The 26535-nt window shown below is 35.5% G+C and overlaps 2 protein-coding genes across 2 annotated transcripts in view; both read right to left on the minus strand.

Annotated features, from left to right (window-relative positions):
• Positions 1-26535, minus strand: part of LOC123309063 (protein tramtrack, alpha isoform) — a 592303-nt gene that overhangs the window by 381367 nt on the left and 184401 nt on the right. The window lies entirely within an intron of this gene.
• Positions 1-26535, minus strand: part of LOC123309201 (adenylate cyclase type 2) — a 142443-nt gene that overhangs the window by 33310 nt on the left and 82598 nt on the right. Inside the window, exons 4-6 of the mRNA XM_044892188.1 lie at positions 23176-23370; positions 11822-12031; positions 1147-1274 (exon numbers count right to left, since the gene is read on the minus strand). Coding sequence (XP_044748123.1) covers positions 1147-1274; positions 11822-12031; positions 23176-23370 — 533 coding nt within the window. The remainder of the gene's footprint in view (positions 1-1146; positions 1275-11821; positions 12032-23175; positions 23371-26535) is intronic.

Raw genomic sequence — 26535 nt, forward strand, 5'->3', positions numbered from 1 at the left:
CCAGGGTATCTCTCCCCTTATATTTATCTGACACGCTCGAGTAAATCTCGAATTTAGCTCTTGGGCTCCCCAACTATTAGATATACAAATTTAGTATGTAAACACAATGTGGGTTCTTAGGTAGGTGATCTGTGAATCAGTATTTAAGAAACCATGGGGCATTTCGGATCAGCTGACAGGACAAACAACACAAGTGTTGGTTAGGTTCATGTTATTGTAATTTCTGTTGGTGATCATAAATCCTCATCAATTTTTTGAGAAAATGTCCGAAAATATTATTTTTCTTTCAATGGTGATATGGAAGTGGTGTATGATAGAAAACTGTTTATTGACAATATTGACAGGTACAATTTGAAGTTTTACGATCATAAACGTCATAGATAGCTTGCTTGCCTCTCAAGTGACCATAGATAATCTAGAAGTGACGTAATTTCGAACTTCGATTTGTTCAACTTCTCATGAACAACCTGTACATTTTTGGACTAAACAGCAAAGAGTGTTAAAATACTACATAATGGCACGATTAAAAATGGTAAAGATTTTTTCGAAAAAAAACCCTCCAGCAGAAATATTACAGAAAGTTCGACCTCTCATTTTGACTATTTTTTTCATAAGGATCCCTTTAACCTATACAACGTTGAGCTTTTACCTAAGGTATGGGATTTACTGCCGAAATTGCCAGTGAATTAGCCATTTAACTATACAAAGCTAAACTGGGAGAATGTTCCATTTTTTAAAACCCCATATTTTCAGCACAAAATTATGATTTGTGTTTCGTGAACGTCTAATTGGAACGAGGTGAATCACCCTGTAAAAGATTTCAGAGTGTCCTGTAATTCGTAATTCCACCACCGCCGCTTAACCGTAGGATTAAAATTAAAAAAGATTTACTGTTCCATACATTATTTACAAATTAGGTGAGTGAAGGGGTTTTTCCCTCATTTGGGGGGGAGGTTTGTATGCTGCAGGTTTCTTCCATAAATACTTTCTGAATGTTTGCGCATAATAATTTCAAATACATAGACGTTTAATTTGAATATTATAATTGACTCAATAATATCTTTGTTACATAACTACTGTTTACTGAAAATAAGACCGTGATTATGCCAGAATGTTGAATAAGTGGAACTTTGTTTATTCACTTACCGAATGGCCTCAATCATCTGCAAACCCATGTTGACGCAGTTGTAGGCGTGATTTGGCCTTGACACTGGCAAACCGGACACACAGTAATAACAGTCTCCAAGGATTTTGATACGCATACACTGGTTATCCTGAAAGCAAGAACAGGACTAAGTGCAATCAGCATCGAAGGAATTGGAGGATTCTGGGTTGATGAAATCAGCATTTATAAGAAGTCTCCTTCACCATCTATAGATTACTAAGAAATTAAGATACTAACGGAGTCAAATGGTTTTAGATGAAAAGAACATCCTTATGGTACAATGTTCAGGACCACCTTATACAGGGTGTTTCATGAACATTGCAAATAAGTTCAGGATGCTGTTCTCTGAATTTGGAGTCGGAGAAGTCCTTTAGGCATTTGTCCGGAAATGCTTTGTTTCCAAGATATAGGGAGGGCGTCCAATGTAGACCAAATGAATAACAAATTAAAAAAAAGTACGTAGCGCCTTTTTCCAAAATTGTCCTTATTCAATTGAGAACAAGGGGAGTATAAGAATTTTTTCTATAGGATGCGCCACATTTCAGTAAAAAATTGAAAACCGTTTGTTTGAAAAAAAATTCTCTATAAGAGCCATCGTGCAATGAATTTTATTACATCAAAAAGTTTTTTAATTCCCAATAGTCCAGTCATCTCCTCATGGTTTGCCGAACTCTTTCAAGAACATCTGGAATTTGTTATTTATTTGGAAATCATACAGGGTGTCCGCGCCATGGGGCAGCGGTCAATTACTCTAATTCTATTAACTTTACATAAAAGAGTTTCAAATAAATTTTCCTCTTTTTAAGTAGAGCATCACCTGAAAAAATTTATTATTTAGAACTATACAAAGTGTTTCGTTTCTTCTGTACAGCTATCAACTTCGTTATTTATTTATTTATTTATTTATTTATTTATTTAATTATATACGGACTAGCCATTTTACATATTTACAATGAACCTACAACAATATCAACCAGAAGAAATGTACAAAAATCAGTGAAAACTCTCAAGATTCCTAAAATAATTCTTCAGTTGAAAAATTGAAACATGAAAAAGATCTATCTCCACCGAACCAGCAGCCCGCAATGCTCTATCAAGAGGATTATTCATCAAATAATTGGTTCGGCAAAACTTTATGTTAAATTGTTCCCAAGTTCTGAGACTTCTCTGAGGAACGTTTAAATGTATCCTCTGTAGTAGATATGGGCAATCGATGTAATTGTGCAAAATCTTGTAAACCAGCATTATTTCAAAGTTATGACGTCTCGTTTGAAGGGATGTAAGGGATAATTTATCTCGAATGTCCTCATAATGAATAGTATCAATGGTTAATCCCCATTTGTATCCTATCCATTTCAAAAATTTATTCTGGACCCTTTCAATGGCTTGTATATGCACTGCATAGTGAGGTGACCATATCACACATGAATATTCAACAATGCTTCTCACATGAGCTATGTACATTGTCTTAATAGAAGAGACATTAAAGTCATATGTCTTTTAATGAAGCCTAGCATTCTTAAAGCTTTTGATGATACGTAATTTATGTGCTCTATAAAACTCAAATTTGTATCTAGCAATACCCCAAGATCCCTCACTGTGCTAACCGACTTTAATATACACGCATTTACTGAATAATCAAACAAGACCACCGAATTAGACCGGGAAAATCGCATAGTCTGACACTTCTCCACATTAATTTCTAACTCATTTTGTACGCACCATTCCAAAACGTTTTCGACATCTCTCTGAAGTAACAGGCAATCAGTTATTGATCTTATAAGCCGAAACAGTTTCATGTCATCCGCAAACAGAAGAAAGTGACAAAATTTTATGACCGATTTTATGTCATTGATGAAGCACAAGAATAAAAGAGGCGACAAAGGTGATCCTTGCGGGACGCCTGAAATTACTTCAATACCTTCCGAAAAAACATCAGAAATCTTTACGAACTGTGTCAACCCAATTAAACGATCTGAAATCCACTCGATTAGGGGTGACCTGAAGCCCAAAGCTCTGAGCTTGGCAATGAGAAGCCAATGAGGTACCCTATCAAAAGCCTTGGCAAAGTCGGTGTAGACTACATCAACTTGTGCCTTCTCGACGAATGCTGACTGTATCAAGTCTATGAAACATAGCAAATTTGTTGTAACCGATCTACCGGCAATAAATCCGTGTTGCTCTTCAATAAAAATATGTTTGAGTATTGGTGTCATTTTATTAGTTATTAACGTATCTAAAATTTTCGGAATATAGGAGCTTTTTTGTTACTGGTCTATAGTTCCCCACATCACCAGAATCACCTTTTTGAATTTTGAATGGAACATCCTATATGTTTTTACATTTTTGAATTCCTTCTTGTTCCTTGTTGAATTTGAATATGAGTTTGATGACATAATTATGTCTGAATTCTCAACGGTTCTCGAGTAATTTGACTTTTTAAATACTTTGACAGTTTGAGGTACCTACTTACATAAAAGACTACAGCTCCGTCCCTATTCTATATGTAATTGATTCAAATTTGGACTGTGTCTTGTCAATAAATGATTCACTGAAAATTTTCTTTAAATAACCATATTATATACAGGGTCCACGAAAACGTAGATGCATCATCAAAACAGATACTCACCAAAATTTTCATTTTTTGAATGGCAACCCGTATTTTTTTCTGTTCATTATTTGAAACAACTAAAAACAAACAAAAAATTTTCAAATAATTAACAGAAAAAAAAATATGGGTTGCCATTTCAAAAATGAAGATTTTGATGAATTTCTGTTTTGATAATGGATCTACGTTTTCTTGGACCCTGTATATAATATGGTTATTCACAAAAAAAATTTTTAGTGTTTCATTTATTGACTAGACACAATCCAAATTTGAATCAATTACATAGAATAGGGACTGAGCTATAGTCCTTTATGTAAGTACCTCAAACTGTCAAAATATTAATAAAAAGGGAAATTACTCGAAAACTGTTGAGAATTCAGACATAGTTGTGTTATCAAACTTATATTCAAATTTAACAAGGAATTCAAAAATGTAAAAATATATAGGGTATTCCATTTAAAATTCAGAATAACACCATTGAGTATTTTGAGTTTAATACTCAATGATAACACAATATAATCTTGGAAACGAAGCATTTCCAAGCAAAGGTCTACGAGAGCTTTCCGACTCAAAATAACCCAGAGATCAAAATCCTGCAGAATTCATTAAACACCTTGTATATCCTGAAACAGTTAGTTTTGAGGATGACACTATTTTCAATTAGTTTTTTCTCCATTTATTTTTACCACTGATAATCCACTTCTACCCATCAAGATCGAAATTTAACCGCATCAGGACCTAATCAATCGATTCTTGTACCAAGGCCAACCTCAATATTTTCGGGAGGATGAACAGACATCGCACTCAAATCGAATCGGAACGATCAAATATCGTGCTTGTTGCCGGGAAAAAATGACTGCGCGGAAGGAAATATAGGTCTCGTTATCGTATATATCGAATTCTCTGAAACGTCTAATGTCAAATGAAGCGAATCCGAAACATTCCCCCATGTGCCCGAATAATTTTTACGGATGGAGCTGTCACATCAATCGCGGCAGCAGCGGTCTGTATACTCGTGGTTCGCAGGACGACTTTACCGGAGAAATATCGCGGAATGAACGCAGTATTTCGAAGCCAGGGCGATATATGTACATATAAGGCCGTCAATTATTTTACTTTTGGAGAAAATCCGTTTTGCCCTTTCACAGACTGATACGAGGGTTAAGAGGAAAATTTTGTCGGTTGCTTCTGTGGAAAACCGGTTCTCCGGTTCTATGATCAGCGTTGCCAAGATTTCTACCGAAGCAATATCGAAAATCTTGATTTTTTGTGTCAAAAATGAGCAAGGTGTTAGACTCCCCCTGAAATGATCTTTGATCTTGCACCTCTACCTAAAAAGCAGGTTGTTTTATTAATGTCTTAGGATATGAAGGACGAAGAAGTTGTTTTGCAGATTCCAGAAAACAGTTAATAATGGGGAATTCTCATCAATTTGGGTAATCACAGCATATGCAAGTTTAAACTGAATAACTATGAGTTTAATTCATGAAAGTTTCTAATGTACCACGAAAACTATTCGAAATCATTCTTCAAATATGAGGTTTTAAAATTTAAATCGCTTCGTTTCTAGTTTACGGTTTGGCAACAGCGCCTACTAGAATATAGAAAGAACAACGGCTTCTTTATAAAATAACAGCTGTTGATTTACAGCCATCATAAGGTGCGTACTCACTGGCTAGCCTCAACAGCAACCCTCCATAAAAACCCATAAAATTTTATGACCTTCCTCGTTCGTCGCAGACTTCATAGACAGCCATCTTGGTCTACCTCATCAAGATAGTGTATTTGTTGTCCTTTATTATCAAGGCATATTTCAGTTGATGTTACCAACTGTGCAATAGAAACGAAACGCTTTAAATTTCAAATACCCATTTTTATTTTTCATTATTTAGTACTCAAAATATTTTTTTTTTGGAAACGGTTCAAATGGTTATTTCAAAATGTGTTTTAAAGATATTTCATAAAAATTACATCATTATCGTCAGAAGGATTATTCCCTATTCTATAGAGAATTGCACTTCAAAGTGAATTGGAAAATGGAAAATTGAAAAAAAAATCGATTTACTCGTAAACAATGTCAGATATGAGGAAGTGTGGTATAAAAATATAGGTTTTCAAATGCGCTTAACCTATTTCAAGCATTTCCGGTTGCCTATCTCTCTTCGTTTAGATTTTCGTCTTCGAAATGGCATTCTTCAAAAACTCCAAATATCCAAATATCAATTTGCTATATCTCCTGTTATATTCGTTTGATCAAATTGGGATCTCCGGTTCTATAATCAGCGTTGCCAAGGCCTCCACCAAGGCATGAAAAATTGATTTCGAAAATCTCGTGTTTTTGGGTCAAAAATGAGCAATAGGTTAGACTCATAGACCTAAAAATGACCTATTTGCTCATCTGTCTAAAAATTAGGGTATTCTATTAATATCCTAGGATATGGTGGGCGTAGAAGTTGTTTTGTTCTGAAATCAGAACATAAAAAAGTTCATAATTCAATAGGGAATTGCACTCCAGACAGCTTTTCGAAGTCAATTCGAAAATGAAAATTGGAAAAACAAAAAAAATTAATTTCTGCCAAACTGGGCCAGATATTTGAAATTTTGGTATGAAAATATAAATTTTCGAACACGCTGATATTGCGAGCCATTTCGAAAGCCTACCTCCTTTCATTTAGATTTCATCGTGGAAATGGCATTTTCAAAAAAGTGCAAATTTCACCTGAGAATTCGTCAAGACCGAATGGTTCTGCCAAAAAGAATAAAATTCTCAGATTTAATACTGGACGAGTTGCTCTACCAGAATATGTATCATATTTGGATCTACGATAATTTTCCTGGAAGAAAAACTACTCGCAAGTTGACCATCGAAAAATTCCCAAAAAGAAAAATGGACAAACAATAAATTCGATTTCTTTCTAAACAGAGTAAGATATCTGAAAGTTGTATATGAAAATATAGGTTTTCGAATACGCTGAATCTATTGCAAGCATTCCCGAAAACTTATCTCCCTCCCTTTAGATTTTCATCTTGAAAATGGCATTTTTCAAAAATTGCAAATTTCAATCTGCGATATCTCCTGATATATTCGTCTGATCCAATTGGGATTTCCGGCTTCGTAATCAGCGTTGATAAGGCTTTTATCCTAGCACAAAAACTCATTTTCGAAAATCTCGATTTTTTGGGTCAAAAATGAGCAAGGGGTTAGACCCCCCTAAAATGACTTATTTGCTCTTCTGCCTGAAAATCAGGATGTTCTATTACTGTCTTAGGATATGGAGTGTACTACTTTGTTGAATCCACCAAACTAAACAGTTGATGATTTAATAGAGAATTGCACTCCAGAGAGCTTTTCGAAGTCAACTCGAAAATGAAAAGTGGAAAAACAAAAAAATTATATTCTCCTAAACAGGGCCAGATATTTCAAATTTTGGTATGATAATATAGGGTTTCGAACACTATGAATCTATTGCAAGCATTTACGGAAGCCTATCTATCTTTGTTTAGATTTTCATCTTCGAAATGTCATTTTTCAAAAATTGCAAATTTCAATCTGCGCGCGATATCTCCTGTTATATTCCTTAGATCTAATTGAGATCTCCAGTTCTATAATCATCATTGCCAAGGCTCTCACCCTAGCATAAAAACTCGATTATGAAAATCTCGATTTTTTGGGTTAAAATAAGCAAGGGGTTGGAACCCCCAAAATCCGTCCTATTTCTCATCTGTCTAAAATCAGGGTATCCCATTACTGTCCTATGTGGTTCTCCTGCTGCTGTTTTCTACATCGTTTTCTGTCGTTTCTCCACTTTCATTTTAGATTATTCTCGTCCAATTTTTTCTTCCTGTTTTTCTTTCAGCCTGGTCTCTTGTTTCTTAGTTTTCGTCGTAGTGTACACTTTCAGTTATACTACTGTTTTTATGGCTTTCCACTCTTTCATAGGCTGTTTACCAGTTCAGTTATGTATGTATTCTTTGGTTCTAGTGGTTTCTGTCAACTGCTTGATCTCTTTGTTTCTTATATACCACTTTGCGTCAAGAGCTTTTCTAAAAGACATGTTGTGTATTCATTATTACACTTTCTAATGTCACAGTCAGTCTAGTTTTGTAAAGTCTGATTTTTACTTCTTGGTCCAGTTCGCTCTTCCATTTCATGAGGGGGTATAAAGATATCCATTGATTCTCCTCGTTTTTATTGCTGCCTATATGTCTTCTCATAGTTGAGTTTTTATCCATTCTTATTCCAAGATGCTTAACTCCACTTTTTCATTCTATTTCTTCGTCATTTATTTTAATATTAATCTTTGGATTATATTTATTGTTTTTAAATTGTGACATTATGGTTCGACTTTTGCTGTCAAGTTCGAAAATGACCTTCAAAAAAGCCAATGACACAATTTTTGCAGATGATATGGCTTGAAACTTGCTGGATACTCTAGTGGGTAGCCTACATTCTTATGGAAACATTTTAGGCCTAAAGTGAATAGATTTCGAAATTTATTTTAGGCCTAACATAAACGTGGTTTAAGAGCTTAATATTTGTTCAATAAAACGGTGCATACGGCTATTAGAATGGGGCATTCCTAGATGGATACATAGTTTGAATATCTGAAGTGGAATGCACCTCTAATCTACATAAGAACTAACCAAATACACTTCGGCAATCCTCAATGAGCCAAGATACATATAGAATTCAGGAACTTCCAGCTTCCAGCCCCACAAAACCACTCCGGAACTTCCAACTATTTACTTTGGGAATCACCCGCAAGAAATCTGAAAGTTGCAGTGCTCAGATCTCCGTATACAGATATGTGTTTACAATTTCATCTGTTGGTTGCCCTCCGGTTTATTTTTCCTCTCGGGGTTCAAGTTGATATATCCCGGGTCATAAACAGGAAACCGGTGAATCTATTTCGATTCGAAACGAAGGACGTGGGTCAACAACGGTGAAAATTCTATTTTCGCACAAAAACTTTTCATTGCCGCGTTTCACTTTTACGACGGGAAATGAAATTCGGCCGGTATGTTAACGGCAGAATTCTATTCATTCGTGAGGGAAACGCAACAAATCATACTGACGTTTTGTGATTGAACGATGCTTTTTCTTCGTCCTGTATGCGGTAAAATTTACACAAGTTGTTTGTTGCTGATAAAGGAAAAAAATTCGAGAAAAACTTGCACGAAATTTTTTTTTCCATGGCTGTCTTCAGCTTCCTCTCGTATTCTCGTATAAATATTTCAACAGTAGATTCTTGAGGTCAAAAGAAACTCTTTTTTCCTATACACTTTTTTCCGATTCTGCACTGATAGAAATATTTAGCCATTTTAAGTTTTCATAATGAGCTGTGCCACCCCTGGAAACACAAAATTACCTTCAGGATAACTAGCTAAATCTGTGACACCACACACCTGTGGATCTTTCAAACAGAGTTGTATTCAGCCAAAGTACCCAATTTTTCAAATTTCACAGATAATTTTTAATTTTTGAACATCAAATTACTCTAAAACAGCCTATTATACGAGAAAATATGAGGAATACTTTTATTTTACAAAACGTTTAAATATTCATCAGATAGCGTCCAACTTAATTTGGGTTCTTTGAATTTTTGGTATTTTTATGATACGTAATGGTCATGAACAAACTGGAAGACGTGGGTGATATCTTCTCTTCGAAAAAGATTTATCAAATAAATCAAAAACTATATTCCGAAATTCGTTTCATTCGATGAAACCGTTTGTGAGATAGAACTAATAATAATATTTTTTTAAGGTTTTTCAACAACCTGTATTTTTTAAATAGAGAAAAATGGTGAAATAAAATAGGTAAGTGTTTTTTTTTAATTCAAAAATCTACTGTTGAAATATTTGCAAGAGTCAAAAGACTCAGCCTGTATAATTGTGGATATCGAAAAGTATTCTCAAAATTTCAGTCGAAAAATAAGTTTCAATGTGAAATTGAGAAATGAATATTTGAAATTATTCAGATAATAAGGGTTGAAGAATATATCGACTGGAAAATGGAAATAGTCCAAGATCTTGGACCTCCACGATGTGTTATGAAACGAAGCAGGCAAAGGACCAGTTTAGCCGTTCTCTGCACTAAGCCAGTCGATCACTAGATCACTTATTGGTGCCCAGACTAGGAGTGAGAGGTAGCACAAACTGAGTACGGTATGGACCTGATCAAAACTTCTGATCCGTCGATAAACAGTTCTGCCCATCGCCCACAATCTGCAAATCATCAAACTAGCTGACCTGATGATAATTTAAACGTCTTCCTCTTTTTGACATAAAAGATAACTCCCCATTACGTATTTTAAGTGGTTCAAATCAGAATTGTAACTATGTATTAAAACACAATTATTATCGCTTACTTACTGTTTTTGTGAGAACAGACGCTATAGAGTTTGTTATTTATGTTTGAACATAAAAACCACTCTGTAGATATACTCGTAGTTGAAAAACTGATCGCTCTTTAACCTAACGTAAACGAATATACATGGTGTTCCTAAATTGGAGGAACAAACGAAAAGAGGAGATTCCTTAAGTAATTTCAAGAAAAATGTTTCATAAACATGGGATCGTAAACTATTCGTTTACGAGATACAGGGTGTTAAAGTTAGAATTTTTTCAAGTGTTTTTTTCTTATAGTATCTACACTCCACAAGATATTCAACTGAAATTTGGCATAAATATTATAATTGATAGTTCACACCATGTGATGTGCCAATTTCGATAGCAAATCTACAGGGTGATATTTTTTCTGGAACACTGTCCCCTATTTTCCCCAGAACTTAATTCTAGTGAGCTACTGTTAATGTTGAAAAATGTAAAAAGATACTTTGCGGTTTTACTAAACTTTATGGTCTCTTATAGCTTTGTTATATTTGCTACCGATTTCGAGAAAAAAGTTTCGAACAATTCTCTCGAAATTCTCAGAAAAACCCAAATTGTCATAAAATATTCAGTTAGTAAGCTGTGGTGAATAAATTCATCCTTAGTTTTGAAATATCAAATTAAACTATGTATTTCTAATAATAATGAATGAGTTTTCATACCAATCCAAAAATTCCAACATCAACACCCTGTAGCTCGAAAACGAAACGTTTATGAAGCCATGTTAATGGGCCTTTTTTTCTTGAAATTACTCAAGGAATTTTCCTTTTTCGTTTGTACCTCCAATTAAGGAACACCCGGTAGGTATATCTAGAAATACCTAATGAAGTCATAAAGTCTCGGTGTTCTGTTTTCTATGTTACTCAGTATACAGGCTGCCCCAAAACTAGTGAATCAAACGTCACACCACGATAGAGTAGATCAAATACTATCGAAAGACACTAACATTAGTTAGTATACCGTTTCTGAAAAAACCTAACCTAAAGTTGCCGATTTTCGAACTATTTTTTCAATCACAAGGCCAATTTGCGATTTTAAGGATACCGTTTCTCTCCCATATTATCCCCCCTATAGAGGGGGTTTATTCTTAGTAATAAAAATCATGTAAAAAAAACACTTGTTTTAATTTACATTTACTTAGGTTATCGATTAACTACTTAAAATAATTTCAATTAGGGGAGATAAAACAATAATCTTAGTTCCATATAATTTAAAATCGATATCCTTTTTCACAAACTGGCCCTGTGATTAAGAAAAGTAGTTTGAAAATCGACAACTTTGGGTATTTTAATAAAATTCTGATTATTTTGGAAACGGTACATTTTCGTTGAACTATAATGTTGGTGTCATTCGATAATATTTGGTCTACTCTATCGTGGTGTGACGATTGATTCACTAGTTTTGGAACACCCTGTATATCAAAATTTGGTGAACAACGGCAGAAATCATTTGAAAAAAATTGGTGATCGTGATTTATGTTGAGTGTAACCTTCGATACCAACTTGAAAACTTTCCACCCACCCAAATCAAATCACAAGGAAACCTCCCCCATCCCTGATTCGATATCGCCGAGTAAGTGTTTCGACTTATGGCCCACTCGAGGGTAGCATATCCAGATCTAGAAATCCGTTTAGGGGTGCCGCGTACCTACTCACCTGCGCTATCTGATCAAACCTCCCGAAGAGCTCGTTCAAAGTTTTAACTAGGTCGGACGCTGAAAGTTGCTCGGAAAGTGGGGTGAAGTTCACGATGTCTGCATACAATATCGAGACGTTGTTGTGTCTTTGCACGTACATTTCGTGAAAGCTGCGGTTCGAATGCTCCTGGCAGGCGTCCGCCATCTTCAGCATGATGCTCCGTTTCACCTGGAAGGAAAGGGATGTTTTAGAGTTCGTTGGGTGGAGGAATACGAGGATATATTGGAAAATTCTTAGCCTACTGTAGAACCAAACAAAATTTCAAGGTCAAAATATTTTATTACTCAACATATTCTCCTCTTAATTGGATACATTTATTACAGCGAACCTACAACGTCTCTAGACCTTTCAAAAAAAAACGTTTCTTCTTGCTCTGCAAACCAGATCTTAACAGCTTTTATTACCTTCTCGTTGGAAGAAAATTTACGACCTTTTAAACTTTTTTCAGTTGAGGAAAGAGATGATAGTCGGATGGAGCCAAACCTGGTGAATAAGGGGGGCGTTTTAGAAATTCAAACCCTAAATCACGAATTTTTTGCATGGCAACATGAGATTTGTGTGCAGGGGCGTTGTCAGGCAAAAACAAAACACCTTTGGATAGCTTTCCGCGTCTTTTCTCTTTGATTTTTTCCCGTAGAGTGGTCAGTAATGTTGAATAGTAATCTATTGTTCTACCCTTATCCAAAAAATCAATCATGATTACTCCATGGCAATCCCAAAAAACTGAAGCAAGAACTTTTCAATCAGATTTTAGGACACGAAACTTCTTAGGTCTTGGAGAACCAGAGCGTCACCATTCCATCGAATGTTGCTTTGTTTCTGGATCGTAGAAATGTACCCAAGTCTCTTCCATAGTAACAATTCGATTTAAGAAGTCTACATCGTTTTCAAATCGAGCACAGATCGAACGCGTTGCTTCTACCCTTGCAGGCTTTTGGTCAACATTCAAACATTTGGGGATCCATTTTGCAGCAATTTTTCTCATGTCCAAATTGACGTGAACTATATGATGAACGGATTCGTATGCAATATTCAGTGCTTCAGATATCCGTTTTAGCCCAATTCGACGGTGTGATAAAATCATGTCATGAAATGCATCGATATTTTCGGGGAGTAACACAGAAACTGGCCTTCTCGATGGGTCATCATCTTCAAAGGAAAATTTAACTCTTTTGAAGCTTGCAGTCCAATTTTTTACGGTCGCATGCGAAGGATATTAAGCATGTCTTAGTGAATCTGCTTACCCCTTAATCCTTTCAAATACTGGTACTTGATAATGGCTCGATACTTCAATTTTTCGATTTTCACAATATCGGTGAACATCTTTTTTTAAATTTATTGCGTAACTCTGGTTTACTTCTTTGACCTCAAACTTCACACTGACACTTCTAACGAGTTATTGTTCGTTGCTATGGTAACGCAATATTTTTTTATGCATGGAACTGGTCTAAGCTAACTAGATATCAATACATCCTCGTGAATGATTCTATGTTGGCGCAGGTGGATTCTGTGGACTAGATCTTTTCATTATTATTCTGGAATTCATTTGAAAGACGCATCTCGAAATCAATCATTCGGTTTTCGAAATATAAGAAATCAAAGTAATGTATATAATCCTGCTGTAACTCAGGTATGTTCAATCATCTAAAACATTCAGTTTATTGAACAGTTTAGTACTCAACTTTGCTCAGGTGTTCGTAGTTTGAATTTTGAGAATATATTTTTAAATTATATGTTTCTACGCGTATATCCCTTCTTCGATGGACATTGCTTCACTCGTCACTTTTCTAACAGATTAGCGAATGTTTCAATCTAGAAGCATTAAAGCATTACGTTCGAAGATAATTACACATTAATGCACATATATAATATCGCATCCATAATCACTGAAGAACCTCTCATATAACGTATTAACGTAATGCAACCACAAGGTAACTGCGTATCAGAATCCATTGTTTTTGCGATAAGCATACATATAATCACATTACTTAATGCGTTACTGTTCTCCACCACTACATAAAGGCAGAAGGACTTAAAAACGGGCTGGCTTGTTTCCACCTGAAAAGATAAATCCCTCTAGCTTTTGTGGGGTAAAATTAATCAGGAAGTGTTTCATCCCTATACAAATCCTTTTCCTATTGACTGATTTGCATGGGAGTTATATGAATATTCATGAACGTGATACGGTAATTATAATATTCGATCAACTCATAGATTCCACGAGTCAGCTCTAGAGGTAAATGGTTCGATTTTTTATCAATTTTCTCAACGAATTCTATCAATGATTTTGTATTCTCTTCCTCGTTTCATTTTCAACTGAATAAAGGCTTTCAATGTACCCATAAATATACCAGAAGGATATCATATATCATATTGCAAAAATAATAAATTCTCATTCCTGCAGGAAAAATATTTTACTTGTAACCATTATCTATATTGTTCGTGATTCAAATTCATTCATTATTCCAACATCTACCGCGAACCCTGAAGGAAATAAACATAAATAATATCAGACCCAATCTGAATTTCCGGTTAAATTCCAATTGCGTTTGCTTTGCGAGGCAGTCCAATAACGATTTCATGAATGCCTTATTTGTGGATTTATCCCGATTTCGATTAGGGCAAAGTTCTAGAATTCAGATTATTTCTTGTTTGCCGTGAGTTGAAAATGAGCAAAATTGTTTTCTGATATGGGCAATATTAGTATTTACAGAGATTTGCTTCAGTTACGGAAATATCTAACAAATTGAATTTTTTTTCATTTAAGTCATTTTGTTGATAATGTTTTGCTCAGGTAATTCTGAGGGACGTATGAAAATGACAAAATTGATTTGGAAGGTTCCCAAAATGTGTCAAACAACAAAAATATTGTCTGTGAAATATCAAGCTCCTACATTTACTCTAATTACTATAAACTTTCTGGTTCTAGATAGCTTTCTAAATTACTATGAAAAACAGGACACATTATAAGTGATTACATACATAATTATTAGTAGACTAGCTGACCCGGCAAACGTTGTTTTGCCATATAAATAATTTCCATGTTGTATCATAAAAAAATAGAAATTAAAAATTTTGTCTAAAAAATAAAAAAAAATTTAGGGGTGGACTACCCCTAACATTTAGGGGGATGAAAAATAGATGTTGGCCGATTCTCATAGATAGCTGACCCGGCAAACGTTGTTTTGCCATATAAATAATTTCCTAATGATTAAATTACTAAAATGGCTATTAAAAAATAAGGGTTGATCGTAGAAGGGTGAAAATTGAGGATTGTATGTATTTTTGTATGTTGTATCATAAAAAAATAGAAATTAAAAATTTTGTCTAAAAAATACAAAAAAAAATTTAGGGGTGGACTACCCCTAACATTTAGGGGGATGAAAAATAGATGTTGGCCGATTCTCATAGATAGCTGACCCGGCAAACGTTGTTTTGCCATATAAATAATTTCCTAATGATTAAATTACTAAAATGGCTATTAAAAAATAAGGGTTGATCGTAGAAGGGTGAAAATTGAGGATTGTATGTATTTTTGTATGTTGTATCATAAAAAAATAGAAATTAAAAATTTTGTCCAAAAAATGAAATAAAAAATTTAGGGGTGGACTACCCCTAACATTTAGGGGGATGAAAAATAGATGTTGGCCGATTCTCATAGATACCGGATAAGCACAAAAAATTTCATCAAAATCGGTCAAGCCGTTTCGGAGGAGTACGGTAACGAAAACTATGACACGAGAATTTTATATATTAGATAGTTATCTAATGATACGATGATAGATAACTCTGATTGCAAATTGGCGAAAGTGCTGAAAATCCCGAATCAATAGTGGGTGAGATTTGAATTAAATTTTCAATAAAAAAAAAATACTAATTTCGATTATAATGGAAGTCATTCTGAAGAAACTTAGAATACAGGGTGGACAAAATTCGATGTCTACTGAGGAGAAAATGGATGACACATTTCCGAGCTCCTTTTCACAGAAACAAAGAATGGTGAAAACCGTAGCCTCCTACGATTCTTTGTTTTTGAGTTATAAGCAAAAAATGAGATTTTGACGATTTCGAAAAGTTCTCATAACTTTTTCGTCTTTGTAGTTACAGATCTGAAACTTGAACCTTCTATAGGCACTTTTCCTGACGAGCTCAAAATATTTTTTTATTTCGAATCATTCGGCGAACTTCCGTTTTTTAAATGAAAACTTTTTTTGAATTTATTTCTGAATCGAAAAAAATCTTTTGTCAGTAAATCTAAAGTATAAAAGTGCCTAAGGAGTTCAAGATTCAAATCTGTAACTTCAAAAATGAAAAAGTTATAAAAACTTTACGAAATCTTCAAAATATTATTTTTTGCTAATAACTCAGAACCGACAAATCGTAGGAGGCTACGTTTCTCAAAATTCTCTGAAATAGAGCTAGGAAATATGTCATCCGTTTTCTTCTAGCTCTTATAGTTCAGGAGATCCCCTCAATAGTCAACGAATTTTGCCCACCCTGTACAGTGATGAAGTTATTAATTCCTGACAGAAATATTCATAGCAATATACAAAAACATACAACTCACCTGCAGAAACATTAGCTACTCTAAAAATGCAACGTCACTTTTTCTGATAAAGTGCCTTTCCATACAAAATAGAGAATTATAGGTTAATATCATCAATGTTAAAGTTTTCCTTTTGGAAACACGTGATTCAAAGAAAAAATCACATTCAGTCACAGAAAACTATCCTTCAAATTTCCATAGCTTACGTGACGAATTTTTTGAAAGCACGTTATACAGGGTGGGCCATCCATAACTTTCCAGTCTGAATTTTGAGCTTTGGGATGGACCTCGGACAGGTCAAATTTTGTTGGAAGGGGACAAATAAGGGTGTTCAAATGAGTTTGATATCACTACCCCTCTAGCCGCAACCCCTAACATCTCTCATTTTTGTATAGGGAAAAGGGGTCGAGCAGCACCTTGTTGGAAAGGCAATTCAATTTCCTGCATGAGTGTTTCTTTTTTCATCGCTTTTCATTATTATACATAGTGACTCAGTATTCCATCAATAACTTTCACATCGAATTTGGATCTTTGAGATGGAAAAAACGCTCGGACGGGTCAAAAAACGAATTCGATATTACTACCCCTCTAGCCGCTACCCTAACAGCAATTATTTCAATTTAAACGAAAGCGCTCGATTTACGACCTATTATCTCTATTCAAAAATAATTGCTCCAAGTGGTAGCGGCTAAAGAGGTAGTGATATCGAATTCATTTTTTGACCCGTCCGAGCGTTTTCTCCATCTCAAAGATACAAATTCGGCGTGTGAATATTATTGATGGAATACTGAGTCACTCTGTATAATAATAAAGCGATGAAAAAAAAAACACCCATACAGGAAATTGAATAGCCTTTTCAACAAGGTGCTACTCCACCCCTTTTTCCTATTCAAAATTGAGAGCTGTTAGAGGTTACAGCTAGAGGGGTAGTGATATCGAACTCATTTGTACACCCTCATTTGTACACCCTCATTTGTCCCCTTTTCAACAAAATTTGACATTGTATGAGAGTTTTTTCGTTATTCCAACCCAAAGCTCAAAATTCGGGGTGGAAAGTTATGGATGGCCACCCTGCATATGAGAATTTGCTTCCAGTGATTATTTGCCATGATCGCAGATTTCCCAAAATATTCAGTTTCATATTAATCGATTAATTAACAACACAAACAAATCGGAATCCCAACTGAACTATAACCTTAGGTTCCTCCAAACCACAATGCTTAAAAGTCGGAAACAGCTCAGTTTGAAGCCTTTAAGCTTGGGGGCTGATGCGTCATAACATAAAATTGACAAAGTGCAGCCATAGCATCTGATATCACCGAGATCGTAACATTTACGATACTCGATACCAGGCTTATAAAATAGGTTTTAGGGTTGTCAGAACAGCATGAAAAGACGCTGTCATTGATTGGAACTCCAAAGTACCCGTAACGTGAATTTATTCGTTGGTTTTATGGATGTAAGATAATAAATCGGGAGAATCATATACTAATAAGTTCACTTTGATAATCCTCAATCTTTATGAATATTTTAAAAAAAATTTATTATTCTATGGTGAAATCAAGGTGGAAAAATTGAGTGACGCTGTCATTGATTGGAACTCCAAAGTACCCGTAACGTGAATTTATTCGTTGGTTTTATGGATGCAAGATAATAAATCGGAAGAATCATATACTAATAAGTTCACTTTGATAATCCTCAATCTTCATGAATATATAAAAAAAAATTATTATTCTACGGTGAAATCAAGGTGGAAAAATTGAGTGATATTTTCGAAAAATCAGATATATGGTTTCGACGGAGTGGTGAAAAAGAGGTCTTTTTATTCTGTCTTGAACTCCTGTGTTCTTCAGTTTATCCAGAAAAAAATCAATCGGGAAAAGTTTTAGTTCCTCCAATTTGCCCCAAACCACTTTGAAACATTTCAATTCAATGAAAACGTGAAAGGAACCAAGGAGTGGGGATTTCTAAAAGACTGTCAAAGTCAATTTTATGTTCCATTATAGAGACTGGAGTAAAACAATTCGAATAGTTGCTGATTGTTGGAATAGAACCATGGTACGAAGATATATTGATATCTAGTTAGCCTAGACCAGTTCCATGCATAAAAAAAAAGATTGCGATACCATAGCAAAGAACGATAACTTATTAGAAGTGTCAGGTGAAGTTTGAGGTCAAAAAAGGAAACCAGAATTACGCAATAAATTAAAAGAAAGAAGATGTCCAGCGAAATTGTGAAAATCGAAAAATTGGAGTATCGAGCCATCATCAAGTACCTGTATTTAAAAGGGTTAAGGGGTAAGCAGATTTACGAAGATATGCTTAATACCCTTGGTGATCAATGTTCTTCGTATGCGACCGTGAAAAATTGGACTGCAAGCTTCAAAAGAGGTAAATTTTCAATTGAAGATTATGACCGATCGGGAAGGCCAGTTTCTGTCAGTCCCCGAAAATATCGATGCAGTTTATGACATGATTTTATCAGACCGTGGAATTGGCTTAGAACGGATATCTGAAGCACTGAATATTTCAAACAAACTCGTTCATCATATAGTTCACGTCAATTTGGACATGAGAAAAATGGATCCCCAAATGTTTGAATGCTGACCAAAAGCGTGCAAGTGTAGAAGCATCGCGTTCAATCTGTGCTCGATTTGAAAACGATGTAGACTTCTTAAACCGCATTGTTACTATGGATAAGACTTGGGTACATTTCTGCGATCCAGGAACAAAGCAACAATCGATGGAATGATGACATTCTGGTTCTCCAAGACCTAAGAAGTTTCGTGTCCTAAAATCTGCTAGAAAAGTTCTTGCTGCAGTTTTTTGGGATTGCCATGGAGTAATCATGATTGATTATTTTTTGGATAAGGGTAGAACAATAACCGCAGATTACGATTTCACATTACTGACCACTCTATAGGAAAATACGCGGAAAGTTATCCAAAAGTGTTTTGTTTTCGCAGTACAACGCCCCTACACACAAATCTCATGTTGCCATGCAAAAAATTCGTGATTTAGGGTTTGAATTACTAGAAAATTCCCCTTATTCACCAGATTTGGCTCCATCCAACTATCATCTCTTTCCTCAACTGTAAAAAATCTCGTAAATTTTCTTCCAACGAGGAGGTAATAAAAGCAGTGGAGGTCTGGTTTGCAGAGCAAGAAGAAGAATTTTTCTTGAAAGGTCTAGATACGTTGCAGGTTCGCTGTAATAAATGTATCCAATTAAGAGGGTAATATGTTGTATAATAAAATATATTGACATTGAAATTTTGTTCGGTTCTATAGTAGGTAAAGAATTTTTCAATATATCCTCAAGCAACTTCTATAGTACTCGTAAATCGTTGTAACTACACTTCGAAAGAAAAATTCAGCCTTTTCTTTATCTTATCTTCTGGTAATCTTTTTAGTGATGCTCAAATTCGTCAAATCTGAACCCTGAGAAGATCATTCATAACTTTACTTCTTTCAAAGTCAGGACGGTCAGATAGGTAGGGCTTTTGTCCGGAATTCTCATTTTTTTCGTGCAGTTCCGAACGAATCCACAAAAAAGAAGTTTACGACGTCGTCTTCCACACAAATATGGAATCTGTGAGATAAAGCCTCCGAATATTTCATTGTTCATATCAGACCCATTCCTCGTTTCAGTTCTGGAAACATCTTTGTCTGGATACAGAATCTCGCTACTTGACTCTCTGAAGGGTACTTACAAGACGGGTCGAATGACCTCGTCTACACAATACTGACGCTATTCGAGGATATCTGGAATTTAAATACCTTCTTTCTTACACAGGACGATTGCCCTCGAGATTAAATTGAAAAGTGAAAACTCCCTCCGGTGAAATTCAGTGCGAAAATTGGGTATGGAAACATGAAGAAATAATTGATTTCTTCGAACAGAGACGGAGTTGGAAATGAGCCGAATATTGGCTTCTTTAATTGGCAGAATTGCCGAATTTTGGGCTTACAAATGCACGAAAGATCAATCAAGAAGCAAGCAAAACAGCCAAAACGTATCTCTGTTTGATGCTCATTGCGGTCAGAAGAAATAATTAGACAATATATATTTTTTTTAATGTGGAAGGTAATGTATTAACTGTGAAGGGAAAACGTTATTGTCCTAGATAACATGTGGTTTCAGCAGGACGATGCCAAATTTCTTAACACTCATAACACTTGTGAAGCATGTGATATACTTTCTTGAGCGAGTTTGATTCGTTTGGTCTGATTTCTCGAAAGTACTGTTTTGCTACGTGTTAGGGTTTCCCACGTGACCCAGGGAGTGTTCAAAGAAAAAAAAGGAAATGGTTGACCAAAGTAGGTAACCTCATAGTTAATGAACAATGTAATGACAGAATCTTCACGATCACGAACCTCTGTTTGGGTTTTATTTCAACTGGCAGATGTCATACGATCTTGAGAAAGGACATCAATTTGTTTTTTAAAATTTAGATTGTTATCAGAAAATTGAACATGTTGATTACCCTGGAAGCATTTTTTTTCTGATGGAACCTAGTGTCATCTTTCTATGTATGTCAATTTTCAAAATATAAGTGTGTGGAGTAGCCAAAAAAATGCTTAATCTTGTCACCAGATACAAAAACGGCAAAAGGTTGATTTCAAATGGAAAACCCTACTTTTCATTAGATATTTTCAGAGAAAATCACAATACCCATCTAATGATGTGTCATGTTCTCAAAGAAAACCTCAGGGTTTCGGAAATAGAGTCAAATTTCTATGAAAGTGAGGGTTTTCAGAATCCCTTGCTAGAATTCAACGAAAAAGGTGGCAGAAATTCTTCGATAATATCAGAAGTCGTACGCTAAGAAATCTCAGTTTCACAGAAGTTTGACTTTATTTCCGAAACCATGAGGTTTTCATTTAGGAACATGATACATTATTAAATGCGTATTTTCTCTAAAGATATCAGATCAAAAGTAGGATGTAACTCTTGAAAAATTCAACTCTTTCTTTTTTTGTATCGAGTGACAAAGCGAAGAATTTTGGAACACCCTGTATATCACAAATGAATTTTTTTCTACAAAAACTCATCTTCAGGATCTCAGTGTTCTATTAATGTTTTAGGATATGAAGTGCATGAAATTGTTTTGAAAATTCTAGAAAATCAGTTGATGATTCAATAGAGAATTGCACTCTAGGGAGCTTTCTCTTAGTTCAGATTTTCATCTCGGAAATGGCATTTTTCTAAAATTGCCAATTTCAATCTGCGATATCTCCTGTTATATTCCTCTGATCCAATTGGGATTTCCGGTTTTATAATCAGCATTGCCAAGGCTTTCACCCAAGCACAAAAACTCGATTTCGAAAATCTCGATTTTTTGGGTCAAAAATGAGCAAGGGGTTAGACCCCCCAAAAATGACCTATTTGCTACTCTGTCTGAAAATCAGGATGTTCTGTTACTGTTTTAGGATATGGAGTGCATAGAAATTGTTTTGAAAATTCTGGAAAACCAAACAGTTGATGATTCAATAGAGAATTGCACTCTAGAGAGCTCGTCGATGTAAACTCGAAAATGAAAATTGGAAAAACAAAAAAAAATATTTTCCCCTAAAGTGGTTCATATATTTGAAATTTTGGTATGAAAATATAGGTTTTCGAACACGCTGAATCTATGGCGAGAAATTTCGAAAACCTATCTCTCTTCGTTTAGATTTTCATCTCGGAAATGTCATTTTTCAAAAATTGCAATTTGTAATCTGCGATATCCCCTGTTATATTCGCCTGATCCAGTTGGGATTTCCGGTTTTATAATCAGCATTGCCAAGGCTTTCACTCAAGCACAAAAACTCGATTTCGAAAATCTCGATTTTTTTGGGTCAAAAATGAGCAAGGGGTTAGACCCCCCAAAAATGACCTATTTGCCATTCTGTCTGAAAATCAGGATGTTCTGTTACTGTTTTAGGATATGGAGTGCATAGAAATTGTTTTGAAAATTCTACAAAACCAAACAGTTGATGATTCAATAGAGAATAGAATAGAGAGCTCGTCGATGTCAACTCGAAAATTAAAATTGGAAAAACAAAAAAAATTATTTTCCCCTAAACTGGTTCAGATATTTGAAATTTTGGTATGAAAATATGGGTTTTCGAACACGCTAAATCTATTGCGAGCAATTTCGAAAGCCTATCTCCTTTCGTTTAGATTTTCATCTCGGAAATGGCATTTTCCAAAAAGAGCAAATTTCACTTGAGAATTCGTCAAGAGAGAACTGTTGTGCAGAAAAGGATAATATTCCCAGATATGATACTAGACGAGTTGCTCTTTCAGAATATGTATCATATTTAGATCTTCGATTATTTTCCTGAAAGAAAAACTACACGCAAGTTGACCATCGAAATATTTCCAAAAAGATGAGGTTAGTCGAAACTTCGAACTCAAGACCTCAAGAACGAACGGTTAAGCCGAAATGGATGAAATTCTCTTTATTACTAAACGAACTGCTCTTTCAGAATATGCATCATATTTAGATCTACGATAATTATCCTGGAAGAAAAACTTCTCGAAAGCTGACCTTCGAAAAATTTCCAAAAAGTAATAGGCCACCCACCATGGGAAACCCTGTATACTGACGATCTTCTCCAACTTTTTCTGAAGCATATGGTTCTAATTTCATATGGCAGTATCTGATATGGGGGCTGTCAAAAGCACAGGATATTTAAAATGGGAAGATCCGTTCAATCAGCAAATGCTACTGTGTTGAAACATCCGTTTCACTTTCAAAATAAAACATTTATACCTCACCTCTGCCGCGATGTAGGCTGGTATGACGCTGAGCAGGAGCTGCTCCTGCTGCTCTTTCTCGCACTCCAGTTTAACCCTCGACTCTATGCACGTCCTCGTGCCCACGAAGGTACGTCTATGTGCCCCCTCCGTCATGTGTCGATAGTATAATCCAGTGGAGCTTCCGGCCAAGAGCAGGATCAATTCAGGAATTATCTGAAAATTGCGAGAACGGTTGCAGTGAAAAAACGAATGGATCATCAATGATCAATATTCAGATGGGTAACTACGGATTGGAACTTGGTTTCGGAAGGGCGGATTTTTATGAATATGTATGTGGAAGCTTTGACGAAATCGTAACGAACGTTTGCCAATGAGAATTGAAAGACTGAGAGGGAAGCGTATGGAATTTTTAAAATGTTTCCTGTTATTCGTTTATGATGACCCTTAATATGTACGAAGATATATTGAAAAATTCTGAGCCTACTATAGAACCAAACAAAATTTCAATGTCAAAATATTTTATTACTCAACATATTCTCCTCTTTTGGATACATTAATTACAGCAAACCTGCAACGTCTCTAGACCTTTAAAAAAATGTTTATTCTTGTTCTGCAAACCAGACCTTCACACTTTCTTCACTCTTTGGAAGAAAATTTACGACCTTTTAAACTTTTTTCAATTGAGGAGAGATGATAGTCGGATGAAGCCAAATCTGGTGAATGAGGGGGGTGTTTCAGTAATTCAAACCCTAAATCACGAATTTTTCGCATGACAACATGAGATTTGTATGCAGGGGCGTTGTCCTGCTAAAACAAAACACCTTTGGATAACTTTCCGCGTCTTTTCTCTATGATATTTTTCGCGAATAGTGGTCAACAATGTCGAATAGTAATCTCCGGTTATTGTTCTACCCTAATCCAAAAAATCAATCATGATTACTTCACGGCAATCCCAAGAAACTGAAGCAAGAACTTTTCCAGCAGATTTTTGGACACGTAACTTCTTAGGTCTTGGAGAACCAGAGTGTCGCCATTCCATCGATTGTTGCTTTGTGTCTGGATCAAGAAATGTGCCCAAGTCTCATCCATAGTAACAATTCGGTTCAAGAAGTCAACATCGATTTCAAATCGAGCACAGATCGAACGCGATGCTTCTACCCTTGCACGCTTTTGGTCAACATTCAAACATTTGGGGATCCATTTTGCAGCAATTTTTCTCATGTCCAAATTGACGTGAACTATATGATGAACGCGATCGTATGAAATATTCAGTGCTTCAGATATCTGTTTTAGCTCAATTCGACGGTCTGATAAAATCATGTCATGAACTGCATCGATATTTTCGGGGACTGACACAGAAGCTGGCCTTCCCGATCGGTCATCATCTTCAATAGAAAATTTACCTTTTGAAGCTTGCAGTCCAATTTTTCACGGACGCATACGAAGGACATTGATCACCAAGGGTAATGAACATATCTTCGTAAATCTTCGTAAATCTGCTTACCTCTTAGCCCTTTTAAATACAGGTACTTGATGATGGCTCGATACTCCAATTTTTCGATTTTCACAATTTCGGTGGACATCTTCTTTCTTTTAATTTATTGCAACTCCTCGTAAACAAAGTTAAAAAAGCCTGTGGGAATCCGTTATGAAGTGAATAACGATTATACAGGGTGAATTTGGACAGGATTTCTCTGAGAAAACGAGTTTTTATATTTGCTTAGAGAAATCACTTCTTGAATGACTAAATCAAATAAATTTTATTAGGTAACCTTTCTTAGCTAATTCGTGTAGCACCAAAAAGCGTTTGGTCAAAATTGTGAAATAATTCTGCAAAATTCAAACCCTCTTTCAGTTTCTTAAAACTTGCACGACCTCTTTGTAAGGATTCGTTTTTCTTTTTGAATCGTCTAGTTATTCCTGGTTGACCACGTAGAAAATTGAGGAGTTATGGGAATGGATTACTTCCAGGGCATTTACTTCGAAATTCTCCATCTGGAGCGTTCACAATAAGATTACAGTGGGTATAGTACAATAATTGCCATGATCAATCATGATGAATAAATTCTACAGCGTGGCCGGAGATAAAGCCGACAAAAATAATGGGGTCATAAGGACTGCCAATATGATTGCAAAATTTCATATAAAATGTCCAAAACCGATTCGTTGGGACGTTGGGCCTTTGAAAAAACAGGACCGGAATATACACTGCGCAAAATAATTAACACACATTCTGAAAATATAAATTTCTCCTCAAATTTCAGTTCGACACAAAAATAGACGTCTCCTACACTCAAAATGTATCATTTTTGAGATAGTTCGAAATGAGTATAATAATTCAATCTACACTGCGCAAAAAAATTAACGCACATTCTGAAAATCTCAATTTTGATGAAAGTTAGTTAACTTTTACATTGACTTTATAACTTATTTTTATGTTCTCTCGGGAAGGTTTTGAACGAAACAAGACACATTAAATGGAAGAAAAATTCAGGATTTCACCGAATCTTATGTGAAAGAAGAGAAATGAACAATTTTCAAAATACTGGAAGGTTGATAAGTGATTTAATACTTGGTATTTCCATCCGTTGCGTTAATTACAGCTCGGCAACGACGGTTCATACTCAAAATGAGTGATCTTAAAATGTTCTGATCTAATCCTTCCCAGATTTCTACGAGTTGGATTCTAAGTCATTAAGAGTAGCTGGATGATTTTCTGACCTTCTCAGCCTTCTATTGAGGTTGTCCCAAACCTGCTCAATCGGATTGAGATCTGGACTTCTTGCTGGCCATTCCATTCGAGAGACTTCAACCTCTTCAAGGTACTCCTGAACGATGCGCGCTCGATGGGGTCTGGCATTATCGTCCATAAAAATGAAATTTTCACCAATGTATGGGGCAAATGGCACTACATTCTCTTCAAGAATGTTTCTTATATACTTATCAGCATTCATAGCTCCATTATCAACGACCACTAGGTCTGTACGAGCAGTCAAAGATATTCCACCCCATACCATAATCGATCCTCCACCGAAACCAGTAGTATTCAGGAAATTGCACTGAGCATATCTTTCATGTGGACGTCTGTATACAAGGGAACGCCGATCACAATGGAAGAGGCAGAATCTAGACTCATCTGTGAAGAGAACTCTTTCCCAATCGGCCTCTTCCCAATGGATATGCTCTCTCGCAAAATCCAAACGCGCCCTTCTATGGGCTGGGGTAAGAGCTGGGCCTCTTGCCGCTACACGAGGCCTTAAATCATATTCTCTGAGGTGATTTCTTATTGTCTGAGTGCTAATTTGCACCTCATGAGTTTGCTCAAGCTGAATTTGAAGGAGGCGAGCGTCTCAACGAAGAAACTCTCAAGTAACGTTC

The sequence above is a fragment of the Coccinella septempunctata genome, chromosome 1 (assembly GCF_907165205.1).
Source record: "Coccinella septempunctata chromosome 1, icCocSept1.1, whole genome shotgun sequence".
Lineage (NCBI taxonomy): Eukaryota > Metazoa > Arthropoda > Insecta > Coleoptera > Coccinellidae > Coccinella > Coccinella septempunctata.